A 13215-nucleotide genomic window follows, 5' to 3' on the forward strand; every position below is an offset into this window, starting at 1 on the left:
CCATTCCTAGGCCTTTCCTGTCCTCATCGCCATAAGACCTATCTGTGTCGGTGCGACGTAAAGCAAATAGCAAAATAGCCATTTAGGGGTTGTAATAAGGGTATAAAAGATAGGGCATGCAGGTCACTGGTAACACCCCAATTTAAGTATGATGCAGTGCATGGGACGTTCACCACAATCACTTGATTCGGGAACTTGAAAACATCAAAAGGAAAACAGCACGATTTGTTTTGGGTGATTTACGACAAAAGAGTAGTGATATTGAATTTATTGAACTGAACATAACAGGCTTTCGCCCAGTTACAATGTTCCAATACAGACTATTTATAGCTAAGCACTAACTACTTACTACTTAACTACTTCTAAATCTACTTCGTAGCATCTTTCACATGGGCGGATCGCCAGCTCCACATGCAACACACCACCTAACTAAACTAACTACTTTACTACATGAATATATACTAAATCTATCCTAAATCTGTCTAACCGCGACATCACCCCTGGTGAGGAACTGCTACCACCCTTCCCTGGGATGTCACGACCAGACATGTCTCATGAGGCTCGGAAACCGATACCTCATAGACCCTTTAAGCTGTCAATGTTATTTCCTCACCACTCCTTCCTGTAACAACCCACATGTGTGCGGATTGCCTAGCTCTACATGTAGGCTGTCACACCTGTATTTCACTGCCGAGACGGATTCCATAACTCGGCTCATCTTTCACTGTCGCATTGACAACTTACTTCCTCTAACCTAACACTATTCACTACTTTACTCTACTTTACATGTGCAGACGTACTGAATCAACACTTTAGCTTGAGATAGGTCAGGCCTATCTCCCCCTCTTCCAACTCTACTGTACGTCAGCAGCCAAAAACAAACAAACTAACAAAACCAAACTAAAATAAAACCAAAATAAAATAAAACGGGCAGACAAACAACCAACAACCTCATTAGAAGGTATACAGTACGGCTTACATATCAATGAATTGAATCTACTAATTAGAAATATACAATACCTAAGGAACAAAGAAACAAAACTGAACATATATAAAAAACGAAACATAATACTAAACTTAGCCCTTACTTATTAGTGAGTTATACTATATAATGTTCCATTTCAGTGAATAAATCGAATATATTAATTCCATACGACCGATTGAAAACAATGAACGGACATCACCCCCCCCCCATCCAAGGATGGCCACCAATACGGGGGAGAGACCGTCCGATCATCGCATCCATCACTATCACATGGCACTGGTTCTGTTCAGTTTCGAACTGTCACTTACTTGTAACTTGTACCATATTCAGTTATAATCTACTACCACAGACATATTCATTAATAGTTACTTACATATATCTTTAAACGTAGCTACATGTACCTAATTATCTCTGTTTTCTTTACATTTTTTTCCCAAATACCACTCATGATATTAAATAATTTGGCTGTCTTTCCCGGTTTCTTCCATTCTCTGCTTAATAGACTAGAGAGTGTGTACAGTTCATTTTCATTTAGAATTTTATCCAATTCTTTCCTTTCTATGTATTTCTCTCTAATGTTTCTTGTTTCTTTGCAGTCCTTAATCAAATGAGCCACTTCCATATTTGAATTACATAAAATACATTTATTTTCGTCATTTTTTTCTCTTAAAGCTTTATTTTTATACACTCCCATCAGCCACCAGATTATTCTTCTCATTACCCTTTTTGTTAACATTTGTGTCCTTATTGTCATTTTCTCACTTATTTTACAAAATTCTATTAGTGTTCTCTTACTATTGCATTCTGTCCTAATTGTTTGTCTTTCTATATCTTTCACTCTTTGAACTACTTTCTTATGCAATCTCCTGTCATCCCTTTCAATATTAGTCACCCAGTATGATCCCATTCCTATGTACTCTAGAAGCTTCTTCACCCCATCCACCCAATAGCCTTCGTTTAAATGCTTCATTTGGTGATGGTAGGCTAAGCCTAATATTTCACCACCTCCCCCAGACTTTTAATCTCAACCAATACTTGACTATTCGCTTAGCAATCTCAGCTCGCATACTCACCCCTTCACACATCATTCTTACTCCACTGTTTGCAGTACAGTTAGGTAGTCCCATAATTATTTTGGCAAATTTGCTAACGATTACATCTAAAGCTACAATTCCCTGATCTACTCCCCAAAATTTCTGATCCATACAGTACTTTAGCTTTAACTATTGCATTAAATATGTTTTCCTGGATTTTGTATTCTACGTTAGGCATCTTTTTATCCAATATTTTGCTACTAGCCAAGGCACTTATTCCCCTCATTTTTGATCTTTTTATTTGGTCAGACCAGTTTCCATTACTACTTATAATCGTCCCTAAGTATTCGATTTTTTTACCACTTCTAACTTTGTCCTACCCATCCACCACTGTTCACTCTTAGAATGCTTAACACCCCTTTTAAAGACCATTACTCTGGTTTTCTGTGGGTTAACCTTTAAATTCCACTCTTTGCAGTAGTTCTCTACCTCATTAACACTATTTTGCATCTTGCTGGGTGTTAATGCAAGCGGAATGATATCGTCCGCAAAGATTAGGCCTGGAATATCTTGGCACTCAAGACATGGAGAAGCTCCTTTTTCAAATTCTTTCGAGTGAAAAATATCGTTAATAAACAATAAAAATAATATGGGGAACAGTTTACACCCTTGTTTAAGGCCCACTTTAGAAGTTATCTCTCCCACTACTAAACCATTCTTAACTTTGACTGAACATTTAAATTCCGAATATATATTATCAATTGCTCTTATAATTTTAGCTGATACTCCGATCTGCCCCAACTTATGGGCAACAGCTTTTCTACTCACCGAATCAAAAGCCTTTTCTAAATCAATTACGGTAATGTACAACTTGCCTCTTTTCTTTCTGATCTATTTATCTAATATTGTTTTAACTACCATTATATTGTCACTAGTCCTCATTCCCTTTCTGAATCCTGCTTGTAATCTCGACAGGATCGAGTACTCCTCTGCCCAATTCATTAATCTTTTTGCCAATATCCCTGTGTATATCTTGCTTAAAGAATCTAGCAACGTAATCCCTCTATAGTTACTTGGGTTAGATCTCTCTCCACGATTCTTGTATACAGGACAGATGATACCTTCTTGCCATGATTTAGGGAATCTTGCTCCCTCGAAGATATTGTTAAATATTTTGACTATACTAGCTAGGATAAAGCTATTTTTGCTTGCTTCCTTCCAGAATTCATTGTTTATTCCTGAAATTGCTCCTGCTTTCCCTTTCCTCCCTTTCTCTAACATTTCTTTTACTTCAGCGGCTGAAATTTCCTTATCTAAATCGGGCAGGGAGCACCGCAATCCTCTCGAGATTCCCCTCTTCTGAACATCCTGTTTCCAACTATCTTCACCACTTAATAATTTACTAAAGTAATTTATCCATTCTCTATGGCTTATATTTACCTGGGTTATATTTTTTCTATCCTTACAAATTTGATTTATTTTAAGCCATACTTTCTTAGTATTATTACTCAGAGCATCTCTGTTTAAGTTGTCAGTTTGTTTCTTCTGCCACAAAACTTTAGTTCTTACCAATAATTCTTTATACTCTTTTCTTTTGCTACAGAATGCAGTTCTTGGTTCCTGCCCGCCTATTTTTCTGAATGTGTCTAGGGCTTTCATAACTTCTGATTTTTTTGTCTGCATTCTTCATTGTACCACCCACTAGATACTTGATACTTTATTATTTTTCTCTAGATCTACAGTAATAATACCCATTTGATCCTTTAAATGAGAAAAATAACATGTTCAGCCCATGCCAAAATTCACTCTTTCAAACTCTACATACTGTACAGAAAAAAGAAAAGAAAAATAAAACACGCAGAGAACAAAAATGAGCAAACAAAACAATATTAATAAAAATAAAAAATCAAACGTACTCCATGGACATGCCATGAAATTCCTCAGATACTCCGGAAACGTAACCCCCAAAGTGAGGGTCACCACGGTAGTCATCCTCGGCCCTTTCATGCCACGTCCAACGTCCTTGCTGAATATTCCTGTTGTTTTCCCAGAATGTGTAGTTTAAATAAACATAATTAAAATACATAATAAAGTTGAAATAAAATCAGCAGTATTAAGAATGTCAAAGACCTTCATGCCTCTCTTAACTAGACACGCAAACCCTTGCACATTCCATTCCTCCTACCTTATTTTACTTGATCCACTCTAGGTTGCTGAGTCCAGACTTACGTTACATTCTGCCATTGCGTATTCATGCTCACGTATGCTCACGTTGCAATTTTATCCTTGTCAGCCATGCTTAATCAATTTAAATACCAAGCCATACTCCACCTGAAATTTGTCATCACGTCCACCAAACCAAAGTTTACAAACAAACACCAATTCTCAATTCTCCTCCCTCTCAGCACTTAAATTCTCCATCTCCAAATTTCATTCCAACACCACATTTCAACATATACCACCTCTATTTCCAACACCACCTTTCATCTCTAGCACACACTCATCTACCATACTCAATTTACCATACACTCATACTCATCCTAATACCCATCATAATTACCTACCGAAAACTCCATCTTCCACCAAACCAAAATTTACAAATTACGTTACTACATCTTCATACTTTTCCAACACCACATTTCAACATCTACAAATACTACCCACTCATATACCATCACATTAAATACAACTTACTCATGAGTGCACCACCACTTCTCCATACCTTTCGAACACCACATTTCAGCATATACCACCTCTACTTCCAACACCACATTTCAGCCCTAGCACACACTCGTCTACCATCAAATAAATCTCCATCTACAAATACCACACACTCATACACCATCACAACCTTCAAAATATCACTTCAACTTCACCTACAAATACCAAACACTCATTCCTCAACACTACATTCTTACATCTAACAATCTTTATTTTCACTACTCCCTATACTATTGTTCTTTTTACTTCTAGTGACTACACCCTTCTCATTTCTACCTGAATCCCACATGTCTGTCAGTTTTCGATACTTTCCTGTTTCTCTGCCACCTCTTTTGGCCGCCGCTTCATCACCATCTTCACTCTGTTGTGTTCTTTTGCCTCCACCTTCAGCTCCCATCATCTCCGTTAATCTTCTGCCCTTGCCTCTTTCCCAACTCCTATTGAGACATCCTCCGGTTGCCTCTGACGTCACCTTTTTATCCGTCACTGCCCTTACTTCACTGCTTTCACTCCTCTGCCTTTCTTCTTCACTGCTTATGGTCACCCTTTCACTTGTCGCTTCTTCCTGAACTTCTTCACTGTTAATGGTTACATTTTCACTTAGCGCCTCTCTCTGACCCTCTTCACACATTACACTGTTACTGTTATCTCTCCTCATTTCCCCACCTCTCGTTGCACTGCTCATTTTTTCTTCGTCTTTTTTAATCTTCATTTCTAAGTCCAGCAGTCTATTCACAGACCAGTTCCTCTTCCAATTTCTGCCTGATACCACTAGCTCTTGTCCTTTAATAGTAGCTCTCAGTCCTTGATTTATCGCACGTATCTTGTGTTTTCTGAGTATTTTCTCATTCCTAATAGCCTCCCATCCCACGTCTCTCTTGATCCATATTTTTTCTCTCTGCATGTTACTCGAATTGCCTATCACAGCATCAGCCATCAACGTAGAAAACAGTTCTACTTTGATAGGCCTGTTGCCCCCAGTTCTTTCCACTCTCTGTACGTCATCTATGTCCACTTCGCTAAAGTTAAGTTTCAATTTCCCCTGTATTAAGTCGATTACTTTGTAAATTGTACGTACTTTGTCTTCTCTCACCTCCTCAGGCATAATAAATAAGCACTTCTTCCTGCGATTCAATGTATTGGCATTCACTTCCGCTTTCAATTTCAACGTCTCCTCTTCCAGTCGTCCTATTCTTTCTCTTAATATTGCCACTTCCTCGTCGTTCTTGTGATGTTATATCGTCCGTCATTTCTCGCAGCCATAACTTCATTTTTCCAAACTCCCTGGTTTGTTCTTGGATCATATTCTTAATTTGCTCAAAGGGGCACACTTCTACCACCGTCTCTTTTACCCATTTTTTGAATTCTTCTATGTCTTCCCATCCCTCATTTCCACTATATGTCGGGCCTGGGTTCGGCTCTACACCTCCAATCAGTAGCAACATTATAACCACCGCCGCTGTTAACACTACTTCTCCTTTGATTACCAAATCCACTTTACACCCACCTGATTTTACTTCTTCTTTCTTGATTCTCCTCTGCCATCCTCCAATAGCCGCCCTGTATTGATCTACTCCAATCATTGTTGTCAAACTCCTCACTAGCTTCCTGCACTCAGCACTCACTCCTTACTCCCACTCCCGAGCTCTCTACTCATGCGTCCGCTCTCCTTCGTGGCTTAAGCTGAACTGCGTACCACCCACTATTTCTTTGTATTCTTACCTCCCGAGCCCGCATCTTATGTCCTGCCATCAGTATTGAGTTCTCTAACAGCTTTATCGCCTCGTCTATTTTATTATCTTCCATCGCGGACTTTATTCCTATCTTGATCATTTCAAAGGACCTACCTTCAAAATATTCCTTGAATTCTGCGCTGAGGTCTTCTCTCCATATATATTTTGTCACTGGCCTCTCTTTAATATTATTTATATAATTCCCCCCAGTATTCTCTTCCGTGCTTACCATATTAATAATTATTGGTACGTGATGCGATTCTCCCCAACCTTTAACATTTATCCTCTAACGAGTGGTAATGCCTTTCTAGAACATAATACTAGGTCAATTGCACTACCACCCATTTCTGTTATAAACGTTAAATTACCCAATTCATCTCCTGGCCACCACCCATTTAAAATATAGAGTTCTTCCGTACCACATAATTCTAACAGTTTTCCACCATAGTTATTGCAAACTGTATCTTGACTAATTCTTCTTCTAATTATTATTCCCTCAGTCTCTTTACTATAAATTGGTTTTAAGTCTGCAATCCTCGCATTAAAGTCCCCCATTATTACAATACCTATGTCTTCATATATATTCCTTAATCTGTTTGCTTCTAGTGCTAATTCTGTGAAGAATTCCTTGTTTGCCAATGTCGAGTCCTCGGGAGGATTGTATACAAAACCGAAACATAGATTAACCTCCCTGTTCTGTTTTACCCTTGTTTTCACCCAAAGTATTTCTTCAATATCTGTTTCTATTATTTCAATTTTCTCCTTTATTTCTTCCCTTATCAAGGTTAGAATACCACCTGGATATCTACCTTTACGAGCTTTCCTGCCCCTTGCCTTACTATACGTTTTAAAACCTTCGATATGTACTTCATATTCCGGTGCTAACCAACTCTCTGACATTAACAATTTCACCTTTTCATTTCCTAACTTGCTCAAGAAACCTTCAATGTTGACCATACCAATATTCCATTCTAGTTATTTCTTACTTTTACTCTCAGACGAGTTGCTTGTCTTACTTCTAGTTATTCTCTTTTTCTCCAGTTCTATAATACTATCCTCTGGTGATGTAACTATTTCTTTGTCTAAATTGTCTTTCTGTCCTTTGCCCTTTCTAATCCATAAGGCTATTACACTCAAGGATTTACCTTTCCCAAACAGAATCTTGGTTCTGTCATCAGGTGTGCCACTACTTCCTGGATTCGTGTCGACTCGACAGTCAGCTGTTTGTCCATCCTCCTCCACTAGGTGTTCGTCACTCTGCAGTCTTCTGTTCCTCTGTAGAGTATGCAGATCGCTGTTGTCATGAGATTGTACGTTATCAGCCACTGTGCAGGCAGCTGACTGGCAGATTCCTTCCTCTACAGGCCGTTGCACTTCCTGGTATGATGAACTCAACTGTCTATCCATTTCTCGTAGCTGTGCAATTGACCAGATACGCGACCGGTTACTGTCACCTACTATAAGACGTTTGCCTCTTATGTATGCTTTTAGTCCATAGTTCCTAGCTTTTACTAGGTGAAATCGCAAGACTCTCTGTTCCATGATTGTCTCTTTATCCATATCTCTTCTTACCCAAATCGTTTCTCCGCTCAAGTTCTTCCCATTGAGAATAATTTTGTTCGCCTTCAAAGCAGAAATCAACTTAACCTTAATAGGTCTTTTCCCTTTGATTGTCCCCATCCTATAGATTTCATCAATATCTTCTTCTTTACAATTTATCTTTATATGGTTATTTATGATATCCAACACTTTCTTCGTTAGATCATTCAAATCCTCCTTTTCATTCTCTGGTATGCCGTATATGAAAATATTTTTCCTCTTTGCGTCCTGGATAGTCATTTTCTGTTGTCACTTTAATTTATCAGTTTATCCTTCAATCTCCTTCATATTCGACCTCAATAATTCTATTTCCCTAGAGTTTTCCACCACCTTTTCTGTCATAATTCTTCTCTCTTCTTTTATACAGTTTTCATTTCTGTCATATCATTTCTCAGCTCGCGAATTAACTCCCTCGTTTGCTCAAACTGGCAAGCTTCTCTGACTATTTCCCTAATCTTATCTATGTCCTCCCAGCTCAATGAACCCGTACACACACACTTCACTCGCCCGTGCCATCGACATATGGCCGCGCGATATTGCTCTATAGCAATATTCATACTTCTCACTCAGCACTCGCTGCACAATACAACCTCTCGCTTCGCTAGCTCGATTACAACTGAAAGAGTAGTGATACAGGAATGTTTAAAACTTTAGCTGGGACGTCTTCGGAGTAACGTGAAAATCTTGGGCTTGCATTCGGGAGATTGTGGATTTGAACCCCACTATCGGCAGCCCTTAAGATGGTCTTCCGTGGTTTCCTATTTTCACACCAGGCAGATGCTGGAGCTGTACCATAATTAAAGCCATGGACGCTTCCTTCCTATGCCTAGCCCTTTCCTATCACATCATCGTCATAAAACCTATCTGTGCCAATGCGACGTACAGCAAATTTAAAAATCTTATAATTGACTATTTACTTTCTATTTGTCTATCAGGGGCTGCCTGGCCGAGGCGGTAAAGGCGTGCTAGGTTCACCCGGAAGAACGTAGGTTCGAATCCCTGTCAGTAAGTCGTATTTTTTTTTGCTTTACGTCGCACTGACACAGATAGGTCTTATGGCGACGATGGGATAGGAAAGGCCTAGGAGTTGGAAGGAAGCAGTCGTGGCCTTAATTATGGCACAGCCTCGGCATTTGCCTGGTGTGAAAATGGGAAACCACGGAAAACCATCTTCAAGGCTGCCGACAGTGGAACTCGAACCCACTATCTCCCGATTACTGGATACTGGCCGCACTTAAGCGACTGCAGCTATCGAGCTCGGTGTCGTAAAATTTAAGAAACGAGATTTCCACTTTCGGAGGTGCACATGGCCCTGAGGTTCACTCAGCCTACAGCAAAAATGAGTACCAGGTTAATTCCTGGGGGCAAAGGCGGCCGGGCGTAGAGCTAACCACTCCACCCCCATCAAGTGTCAAGGTTACGGATAGTGGAACCTTCACCTTCCACCCCTCCAAGGACCTTCATGGCCTGTACGGGGATGACTTTGCTTTGCTTTGCTATTTGTCTATCATAACGTGTCTGAGACATGTCCCGATTTACTTCTCGGTAAATACACGAACTATCATTTAAAAAAACCTCAGACCATGCGGAAGCAATGTGAGAGTAAATGTTGTTTACTAAGAAAACGTAAATGTCATAACTCATTTATCATAAAGAAGACAAAGTTCTCAAATAGGATTTTGTAAGATAGTTAGTTATTACCTTCAATGATCCAGGGCACATACAGAAATAACTATTGTTAGTGAGTTATACATTTTAGGATAAAGAAAGGATCACCAAGGAATTTATGAAGGAATTACGTGCCACATGGTACTCAATCTGCATGCTTACCTGAGTAATGCGATCGCTGACACATTCGAAGATATCATAGGCGATGTCGCAAGTCTGATTTCCAGCTGAAACACAGTACCAAAAATGTTAATATCAGAGTTCATATCATTTAACACAAATCACGTCACAAATATCATGAGAATTAAATATGTGTCACAACTAAGAATAAGAGGCTGCAATAATGGTTCTGACAATACGCAAGATTCATTAATATTGAAGTCATTCAAACCAATCATTCTGTAACTTGTCGTAAGTCAATAGTACACAGATGTATTTAAACCCCCTCAAATGCCACGGGCCTCAGCAATGATCTATTTCTGCTTGTTAACCACATATCGTCACGATGTCGCATGTAGGTTTCGGCGATGCTACGTTAAGAAAGAACTGGGACTGGGAAGAAAGTGTGATCCTAATTAAGATATAGCCCAGCTTTTGCCTCATCTTAAGTGCTGCCGACGATATAGTTCCAACTCAGAATCTCCTGAATTCAAGCTTACACAAATATGCTGTATATACATTTATATGATCCGTACCGCATAGTCAGTTCGTTCTGTGACAGGATAATGCGCACTATCTCAGTAACAGAAGAAGGACAAACAGTGACTATCACGCCCAAATAATGTGTGTTCAACGTCCCTTCAACTACTGTCGTTCTTAATAGACGGCATCTTGGCCAGAGAGAGGGCGTAACCCTCTAGGTGGCCCGCCCCACCCCTTCAGGGTGGGGAATGAAAACATTCTTAGATAGATAGACGGCGCAGTACCTAAATTGTGCCCTGAATAAGAAAAAAACCTACCGGGCTAAATGGCTCTGACGTGATAGAAGCGCTGGCTTCTGAGGCTTCAATCTGGCCTCATGTAAGTAGATATACCGGCACGAAAATGAACGCCTGCGAAACAAACTTCTGGCACCTTGGCGTCTCTGGAAACCGTAAAAATAGCTAGTGGGGCGTAAAACAAATAACATTACTTTATAAATTATTTAACCTGGCATTAAAGCTTCTAAATGAAATTCCCACATTCAAGTAATCAAGGATTCGATTCTGCAACCATAAGATCAAACCAACGGAATAAACAACATTAAACAATTATTGGCCCGATGAAATTCAACGTTGCCGGACTGAGCGGCTCAGCCGGTTGAGACGATGGCCTTCTGACTCCAACTTGGCAGGTTCGATCCTGGTTTAGTCCAGTGGTATTGAAGGTACTCAAATACGTCAGCCTCGCGTCGGTAGATTTACTGGCTCGTAAAAGAACTCCTGCGCGACTAAATTCCGGCACCATGGTGTCTCCAAAAACCGAAATTAGTTAGTGGGATGTAAAGTAAATAATATTATTATTATTATTATTATTATTATTATTATTATTATTATTAAATTCAACGTTTCTGTGAAGCATTTAATAGAATCTCATTTCCTAACAACTCTGCCGTGTTTCAGGATAGTCGTTCATAATGAAATGTCTCTCGCCGCTTTGTGACTTCGGGACCTACCATTTTCGTTCGGTAAGATTTGCGTGGTTTCTAGCGAGTACAATACCCTATTCGCCTTGGGCTCAGCCCTTGTTCTCGTGGTCGAAGCTGAACTAGTCAAGTGACTTTCCCTCATATCTTACGTAACCACACACTGCATGCAACCGGTCAATGGCTCTAACTGAAACAAAGCACAATCTCAAGAACGTCAAGAAATGTGCATATTCTGATGCATCCCGTGTCTAAATTAAATTAAGTAGGGTTTTTACAATTTCACCTTTAAATTCCATTGAATTCTAGAGCAAATGGCTCCTTTCTAATATAACGTTACCCTAGTTTATTCACTCAAACATTATTCCTTCATCTCATTTCTAAGAGATCGGAGTGAACCCGTATAGCATTACTCCAAGCTACTGTTCATAATATTAAAGCCAATAAAATGCGTACAGAACATTATGATTATTATTATTATTATTATTATTATTATTATTATTATTATTATTATTAAAGTCACCCCCGGACGTCCCGGTTCGGTTCCCGGTTCTGACACGAAATTTGAAAAGTGGTACGAGGGCTGTTCCGCTCAGCCTCGGGAGGTCAACTGAGTAGAGGTGGGTTCGATTCCCTCTTCAGCTATCCTCGAAGTGGTTTTCCATGGTTTCCCATTTCTCCTCTAGGCGAATGCCGGGATGGTACCTAACTTAAGGCAACGGCCACTTTCTTCCCTCTTCCTTGTCTATCCCTTCCAATCCTCCAGCCCCCCCCCCCACCAAGGCCTCTATTCAGCATAACATGTGAGACCGCCCCGGCGAGGTACTGGTCCTGCTTCGCAGTTGTATCCCCGACCCAATGTCTCACGCTCCAGGACACTGCCCTTGAGGCGGTAGAGGTGGAATCTCTCGCTAAATCTGAGGGGAAGAAAACCTGGAGAGTAAACAGATAAAGAAAGAAAGAAAGGAAATAGATTAGTATTTAAATAATTGGCTCAAAATATTTTTTCTTCTGCTGATAAAAATTATCTAAAGAACATAACCCCATGTGAAGTTTCGGGATATGGTGAGTTCGAGTCCATCCTATGCCCTCTGTCTTTTGATTCATAATATTCACCTCATTGGTCGCTGGGCTATTTTGGGTGTAAATGTGACACGCATCCATTCAACGTTCTCTTATTTACGAGTATATTCAGACGTAAGACAATCATCTGAGTTTTCTTTGTTTACTCCTTGATATGTACCTCGATCATCTTCCTAATTATTGCATAACATTCAATTCCATTTGTATCTGATGCCATCTTCATACTTACGTTTCGTTGCTGCTAGCCTTCGCTGATACACAGCCACGAGACAGTCGTGTACCGCATTCGCCGTCGCACTGAAGTAGAATCGGTCAGTGACGCCTTCTGTATACAGGCGTATGAGCCCATCTCGTGTCGGGTATCCAGCACCATCCACCTGTAACAGCAACAAGCATTACAAATGTTTCATCCTGCGTCTTCCTCTAAAACACAATAATTTCTGCACTGTTAAGTTTGCCATTACTCTTCAACCAGACAAATATTTATACGTCTTTGATTGGCATCCTAAAAACGCCTCTTAACACGTAGTTCATTGCAGTTATTCTGGCAAATCACTCGGAATGTATAGCAGCGTCCATGGTCTGTAAGCACAGGCAAGACAATTGCCTTGTCCCCAGAATAAACGTCTGAACCTTGTAATTGTGAGTCTTAATGTCTCTCATAGAGAGTAGGTGTTCTTCTGTAGAGATGTATAGGGCCTGCTATTAGGAGCCAGTGATGATGTCACTCAGGTATCAAGACTCATCTCACAAGCTCAAAACTCAGGA

General features: G+C 39.9%; 1 protein-coding gene across 1 annotated transcript in view; it reads right to left on the reverse strand.

The window, feature by feature from the left end:
• The window catches only part of Obp73a (Odorant-binding protein 73a), a 62006-nt gene that overhangs the window by 3092 nt on the left and 45699 nt on the right, over window positions 1–13215 (reverse strand). Inside the window, exons 5-6 of the mRNA XM_068227108.1 lie at window positions 12677–12824; window positions 9903–9967 (exon numbers count right to left, since the gene is read on the reverse strand). Of these exons, the coding sequence (XP_068083209.1) occupies window positions 9903–9967; window positions 12677–12824 (213 nt within the window). The remainder of the gene's footprint in view (window positions 1–9902; window positions 9968–12676; window positions 12825–13215) is intronic.

The sequence above is a fragment of the Anabrus simplex genome, chromosome 1, assembly GCF_040414725.1.
Source record: "Anabrus simplex isolate iqAnaSimp1 chromosome 1, ASM4041472v1, whole genome shotgun sequence".
In the NCBI taxonomy this organism is placed as follows: Eukaryota; Metazoa; Arthropoda; class Insecta; order Orthoptera; family Tettigoniidae; genus Anabrus; species Anabrus simplex.